General features: G+C 40.2%; 1 protein-coding gene across 1 annotated transcript; it reads left to right on the top strand.

The window, feature by feature from the left end:
• The first annotated feature begins 2,064 nt into the window (after positions 1 to 2,064).
• LOC141812402 (non-specific lipid transfer protein GPI-anchored 31-like) lies at positions 2,065 to 3,187 on the top strand. The gene is made up of 3 exons (XM_074700413.1): positions 2,065 to 2,494; positions 2,682 to 2,768; positions 2,856 to 3,187. Exons 1-3 carry the CDS (start codon positions 2,065 to 2,067, stop codon positions 2,960 to 2,962), a joined length of 624 nt encoding a protein of 207 aa, XP_074556514.1. The 3' UTR covers positions 2,963 to 3,187.
• The last annotated feature ends 3,923 nt before the right edge of the window (positions 3,188 to 7,110 follow it).

Here is a 7,110-nt window from a genome sequence, read left to right as displayed (position 1 = left end):
CTCTACCAAGACTTCCGCCTGATCCTCCAAACTAGGACTTTCCCTTTGCCTAGCCTACAACTAGGACTTTCCCTTGCTTAACTTCACTCACCAGGACTTCCCTTACCTAGTCTAACCGACTAGGACTTCTCGCTAGTCATTTGACTAGACTTCACTCACTTCCATATATCCAAACATCAAGTTCTGTTTGGATCAACCCTTTGTCAAATTGATCAGACCTATGTGTATTGTCAAACATCGAAACTCTGGGCAAGATCTAGTGCATCTTATACCAACAGAAGGTGCCTAGAATTCTGTCCTATTCAATTTCTGCTAGACAAAAATTTTACAGGGACGGAACCTTTTAATGCAACCTACATGTTCGATCAGACATGTACTTGATTGATCAAACAAGTTTTTAACCAATCAAAGCACACCTTAATTGAAGCATAAGATCATTGGACTCTTATGTTGGTATTCAGGATGCATAAGAAGAAAATAACTAAGTACGCAATGGAATGAATTATTTGTAGTCATACCTTTCTTCTTGAGATTGTTTAGAAGATGGTTTGTATTCCTCTCCTCTTCTTGGACGTCGTGTGGGCGATAATCTACCAAGACAAACCACCCAACTCCTTCCTTCTTGCTTCTAAGCCGCCGGCCACCAAAGGAGAACCAAAAGCTAGAGGCGCCTTTCTTCCTCTCCTTCTCTCTTCTTCTTCCTCTCTTCCTCTCCTCTTTTGTTGGGCGCCGGCCCTAGCAAGGAGAGAACCAAAAGGAACCAAGGGCGTTCGCCCTAGGCAATGAAGAGAAGAATCAATGAAGATGGGCGCCGGCCCTAGCTAAAGAAGAAGGATTAAAGGGTGGGGGGCTGAAAAGCCCCAAACTAAGTGTCACGATAGGGCTTCAAATTTGACCAAACCATGATTTCTTATTTCATAAATGTTTATACAAAAGATAAGTCTTTTCAGTATACATCCTAACAATGTAAGGTATAATAGCTTTTTTAGCAATGAATGCTCAATGTGCTTGTTGTCGCACGAACTATTTTCCTATGTATGAATTGGTTATTTTTACAATCTATGTAACTGTGTACTCCGATTATATTTAGCCTATGTGGCTAGATACTTCTTAATGGTTTTTGTGACCATTTACTTTTATGGTTTCACTTGGACCAGTGGGAGATGTTGGCAGTTACGTAACTGCTTGCCCACAACGCACACCACGGAGTGCACGTTCTACACTCCGTGGATGCAGCCTCTCCTTATTAAAGGGAGAGGAAAGCCTGCGTGGTGGAAAAAGATAAGGAGGTGATACCTTCTGTGGGTGTGGTTGCGTCCAAACCCAGAAGCCAGTGTGAGAAGAGAACAGAGGGTTTGTCGGAGAAAAAACACCAAATCGGAGGATTTGGTTTGTGGAAACCAAGCTTTCCGTTCATGATCGCTCCTTCGACGCGAGCAATCCCAACCGAGGCATGCTATAACAGGTATACATCTAATAGTCAGGCGGTAAAAGAGAATTAATCTTAAAAGAGAACTAGTTGGCAAAAATTTATTATTAAAACTTTTCTTTTATAATATGTCAATTGACAATTTATTTATTAGTCTGTCAATTGACCAAGTACTTTAATATCCCTATAAATTGTATTCTTTATGAAAAATTATCAAGGAGAAAATTTTATTTCTTTTCACTTTTTCTTTTCTTAGTTCGATTTTTCTTTCCTTAACAATAGGCAGGTAGAAGGAGCATGTGAAAAATAGACCAAATCAACCTATAAGTTAAATTGAGAGGAAGATTAAAAACCATTCCTCTTTTCGTTCACTTGGTTCAATTTCTTTCCTAATCTATTATTGGAAAGTCAATCTAAAATGATTCATCAGGTCTTCATTTAAGGTATTAGAGCTTTTTATCAACGTTGGATCTTGCAACATCCTGTGAAAAAGGAATGGATCCAGCTGATAACACTCCAAGTTGCCGACTTGTATTATCACAACATTAAAGTTTGGTAGTTGGCCGCCACTAATGAATGCCGTCGCTGCCTTTGCCACTTATATGCAACCACTGAGCATAGAGCAACCCAGTCCAATGGCCAAGTTTTACTACTGCCTGCCGCTCCTCGTCTCCGTCGCCGCCCTCGCGTGCTCCGGCGCACAGGCGCAGCTAGAGGGACCGTCGCCGTCGCCACTGCCGCCGCCGCCGTTGCTGCCGCCGCTGCCGTCACTTCCACCGCCGTCACTTCCACCATTGCCGTCGCTGCCGCCGGGCCCCGACTGCATGTCTGCGTTCTTAAACTTGTCGGGGTGCTTGTCTTACGTGATGAAGGGGAGCAACGATACGGCCCCGATGGCGGAGTGCTGCCAGGAGGTGTCCGGCACCTACGACTCCAACCCCATCTGCCTCTGCGAGCTCCTCGCGGGCGGCGCCAACAGCATGGGCATCTCCATCGACGACGGCAGGGCCCTCAAGCTGCCCTCCCTCTGCCACCTCGACGGCCTCTCTCCCAGCCTGTGCGCAGGTCAGCCGCCCACCTCGACCTCCGACGTGAACATTTTCATTTTCGGCCTCCTCCGTAGTTTAGATGCTTTCATATATTGTTTGACCCCTTATTTTCATGGATTTGTTAATATTCGTTTTCATTATAAAGTCGAAGAGAAAAAAGATTATTTTAATGATATTATCTTTTTGCCAAATATACATTCCAGTGATAGGTATTCCAATTCCAAGTCCATCGTCCTTTGGGTCTTCACCTTCGCCTTCTCCTGGTCCTGCGTCCGGTCCGAGGTTCCCTGGTGGGTGTCAAAATAAATTTTAGTGATATTATTATGATCATCTCAATTATGCTTAATTTATTTTTTATTTGTTTGAAAAATACTTAGGATTAACTGCACCGCCACCGGTCAATTTTGCCATCAAAACCAGTTCAGCCAATCTCTTTGTGCTAATTGGTCTATCTGTCATCGTCTTCATTACCGAGATCTTTTAAGATTCAGAATTCAATTCCTAGTCATCGTGGTAGTTTAATTTCTTATCATCCTCATGTCGCGGTTATATATAACAATTCATGAATTAGATTGTGTTTGTGTAATCATTTTCATTGCATTGCATATTCCGTTACTTTGTTCAGTCTCTTGTGAGATAATAATGATGGCATTGTAGTTAGAAATGGTAGTTGAAGAATTCTACTTGACGTAATTATCATGTCAAATTATTAAAGAGGGTTAGACAGAATGAATAAAACCAAAAAAATAAAACAAACAGTATGTAATACTGATTTTCTCTTTTCTTCCCTCGGGGCTAACTCGTACAAGTGAGTGATGGGCATTTAATTAAGAGTTGGGCTGTGTTGAGGATTGAATGCATCATTCATGATAGCATTGAATTTTGCGGTGGTGAATATACAGGTTGTATTGATTGCAAGTCATGTGGCATTAAACGAGCATTAAATTCCTCAACAATCTTTCTTTTCTCTTTTCAAAGTTAGCATTTCTTTAATGAAATTTCATTTAAATATCATCCTTTTTTAGGGAGAAACATATAATTTTAAAACGTTTTATTATCCATTGCACGCCTAAGTGTGTTTAATAGAATTTAGAGAAGGATTTTATTTGAGTAAAAAAATAAAAAAGCATCCTTATTATCATTTTTATTAAAAGAGTATTTAAAAAAATTAAATTGATGTTTTAATATATTTTTCATTCCAAAATACATTTATTCAAGTATTATTATAGCATGGCATAACTGTGTAATAATTATATCGTAATTGGAATAACGTATTAAAATTAAATCAATTTATTTTTTTTTAATTTAATTTGATCAAATTACTATACAAACTATTTTTGTATCAAAGTAATCTTTAATAACATGATCAAATTTAATCAAAATCACTTAAGACTTGGTTAAAATAACTTTAAAATTATTATAACAACTATGACAATAATGTTGTAACAACTTTATAGCTTTTTATTTTTAGCCTCCTTATATAGGGCTTCGATCCTTGGCGCATTGAATAGTTGAGTAGTGATCGTTAAATGCCTCTAGTCACCCATGTCGTAACATCAACATTTGGCATCATTATCACTCAGTCGATTATAGATTCACTTTCAATGTGTCCGTTACATGATTTGAATAGCAAAAAAATAAATAGGTGGCAAAACATTGGCTAATTCAATCTGTCTGACTTCGACGCATGCAGGTTGCACTCACACAAGAGTCATCTAGGTTAGTGCAATTCGAGCCCTAAATGATCCAGTTCAAGATCAAAGTGTAGGGAATCCTAAGTGACAAACAATAAAATTCATAGCGAAAATATGATCCCAACTAATGATCTATGTGAAAGAAAACTCGTACAAAGTTCGATTTATCTATTTAATAGATTTATACCTTTGAAGCGTGCCCTTCACTTATCTCGCTCGTTCTCGGTTCGTCGGATCTCTTACACGTTCAAGAGTCTATGCCTTTATGCATATCCATATGAACATGATCTCATGCTTCAAAGAAGAATCCCCTTTTGGTGCTAGCCATACAAGAAGATTCGGCCAAAATAAGGAGGAGGAAGAAAAGAGGTGTCCGACCAAGAGGGAGAAGATAACTCAAAATATCTTGTGCACCTTTAAAAAAATATAAGAACAACCTTTTATATTCATGTCATGAATATGAAGAGTTTTTACCTCTTTATCTTCTCCACATTAAAGCCAATTAAAACTCAAATAGAGCACATGTTTCTCATGTTGGCTCTTCATCTTTGATATGTGTAGGGTATGCATATATTTGCACTACTTTTATTGCACATCTTTATGCATTTTCATATTTATACTCTATGTTTATCGCATCCTTTATTCATGTATTAGGCACATTTTCTCTATTTCTTAGTTCGGAGATCTACTTTTGCATTTGCAGGATGAAAATCAATGTGAAACAAGGCGGAATGAAGGAAAAATAACACAAGCCAAGACGAGGTCATGCCTTCCATATAGAGAAGTTCCTTCTCCAGGCCGTGCCACCAGGCATGGCTGTGCCCTAGAAATATAGCCACAACATCCTCAGGCCGTGCCTACCAGGCACGGCTGTGCCTCCCTTCCAGGTTAATAGCTTCTCCTACTTGGCACGGCTGTGCCAGCGAGGAGTTTGTGTCGAGTTTTTCAACCGTTCCACAAATCACGGCCATGTCTTCCATGAAACACGGCCATGCCAGCGGAAATTTCACTCCAAACTTCTCGGTCGTGCCATGAGACACGACCATGTCACTCCGAACTTTTCGACAGTGCCACGAGGCACAGCCATGTCTCCCTTGAAAACCTATTTGAATAACTTTTTGGCACCCTTTTGGGGGGGGGGGGTCGTTAGAGGATAACAAGGAAGCGCCGTAGCCATGTTTCAAGGGGGAATTCACCGTCATATCCATCTTCCCGAGGCTACTCCGCCGTTTCCATCCACCGCCAATGAGGAGATCACAATTCAAGGAAGACCACACATATTGATAAGTCATTTTTTCTTTTCTTTCTTAGATTTTGGAATAAAGATGAATTCTTCCTCTTCCTTCTCGAATTGTATTCCCTCCGTCATGGAGTAAAGATGAATTCTAGGATGTAGGAGGAATTGAGATGTAATGAACGATTGTATTCGATGGATTTGTATTTGCTATCTTCTATGACATGTTTATATTTTGTTATATGGAATTGTGTCTCATGCATATTTATTGATATTTTGAAGGCTTGATTTCATATGGATGGGAGTGAATTATGGTTTATAGGAAATCTTAGGATCGTATGATCAGGGTGCCTTATGACAGGAGGTGAACCTTTTTAATCGGGCTTTCCAAAAAAATTCTTAAGCTGTAACAAATTCTCATGAGGGATAACTAACGGTTATTGATTACTTAGAAGATGTCCTTAATTGGGTACTCGATGATAGAGGGTAGGATACCAGTAGTATTGTCGGAGTGTTCGATGATAGCAGGAAAGCTATAGAACTAGGCTATTTAGGTATCATCTCGAACTAATGATCATAACATTAGAGATTCATGTTTTAATTCCAATGAAGCCTGACAAGGTTTAATTGGGTAGTTTGGTTAGAATTCCTACATTGATATAAACATTGAGAAATATCAAAACATCTATGATATTTGCATTTGAAGCACTAGTTGAATTAATAACCAATTTCAACAAATAGAGCACACATCCTAATCAATTAGGGTTATGGTCAAATCCTAATCACGTTTTTCTATTTCACTGGGATTGGACCATTGGAATTGTATTTGATGTTGTTTGCTTCAAAGAGAGAGTATAGGTCAATACCTTTGATCTGGGATTGCAGTGCTTGAATTTCTTCGTGTTGTTTGCTTCAACAGGGAAGCTCGGAAATAAAGATGCCACCAACTGCAGGGAAATCGAGAGAGGAGTGAATGCAACATAGAGAATTGGCAAATCGATTATCCTAAACACACACAGAGTTCAGCAAATCGATCCCTTACTTCGACCAGGACAGAGCAGCGGAGGAGAAGCTGTGGAGAAGCTGTGGTGGAGGAGGAGTTGTGGCGGTGGAGGAGCTGTGGCGGAGGAGGAGCAGCGGAGGAGGAGCTGTGGCGGTGGAAAAGCTGTGGCGGAGGAGGAGCAGCGGAAGAGGAGCTGTGGCGGCGGAGAAGCTGTGGCGAGGAGGAGCAGCGCGAGGAGGAAGATCGCGGAGGCGGCGGAGGAAATGTGTCGAGGTGGACAAGCGGCGTCGAAGATCGCGGAGGCGTCGAAGGAGAGCATCGGAGAAAGGGAGATGGAGGCTCGGTCGGAGAAAGGGGAGACATTAAGGAGATCAGGCGCAGAGTTAGGGCACGGGACGAAAGGTCGGGGTTTAGATGGATTAGCGACGGAATAAATTTTTTTCGCCGCAAATATTTAACGTTTAGCAACGATATTAAATTTTTCACTGCAAATATATCCCTAGACAAATATTAGCGATGAATTTTCAAATATTCGTCGCTAACCTATAGTTAAAAACATATATTAGCGACGAAATTTAATGATTTCGTCGCAAAACATTATGTTAGCGGCGAAATTTTATATTTCGTCGCTAATAAAAAATTTTGCGACTAAAATTAAAATCGTCGCTAATGTTTCGTCGCTATTTTTATGATTTCTTGTA

The sequence above is a fragment of the Curcuma longa genome, chromosome 19 (assembly GCF_044706935.1).
Source record: "Curcuma longa cultivar G26 ecotype Majalengka, Jawa Barat chromosome 19, ITB_CL_G26_1.1, whole genome shotgun sequence".
Classification (NCBI taxonomy): Eukaryota; Viridiplantae; Streptophyta; class Magnoliopsida; order Zingiberales; family Zingiberaceae; genus Curcuma; species Curcuma longa.
This window is presented reverse-complemented; position numbering and strand designations above follow the sequence as displayed.

Coding starts and splice junctions, on each gene's coding strand:
- LOC141812402 (XM_074700413.1), top strand. CDS start 2,065: ATGGCCAAGTTTTACTACTGCCTGCCGCTCCTCGTCTCCGTCGCCGCC. Junction 2,495..2,681: donor CTCTCCCAGCCTGTGCGCAG/GTCAGCCGCCCA, acceptor TATACATTCCAG/TGATAGGTATTCCAATTCCA. Junction 2,769..2,855: donor GTCCGGTCCGAGGTTCCCTG/GTGGGTGTCAAA, acceptor AAAAATACTTAG/GATTAACTGCACCGCCACCG.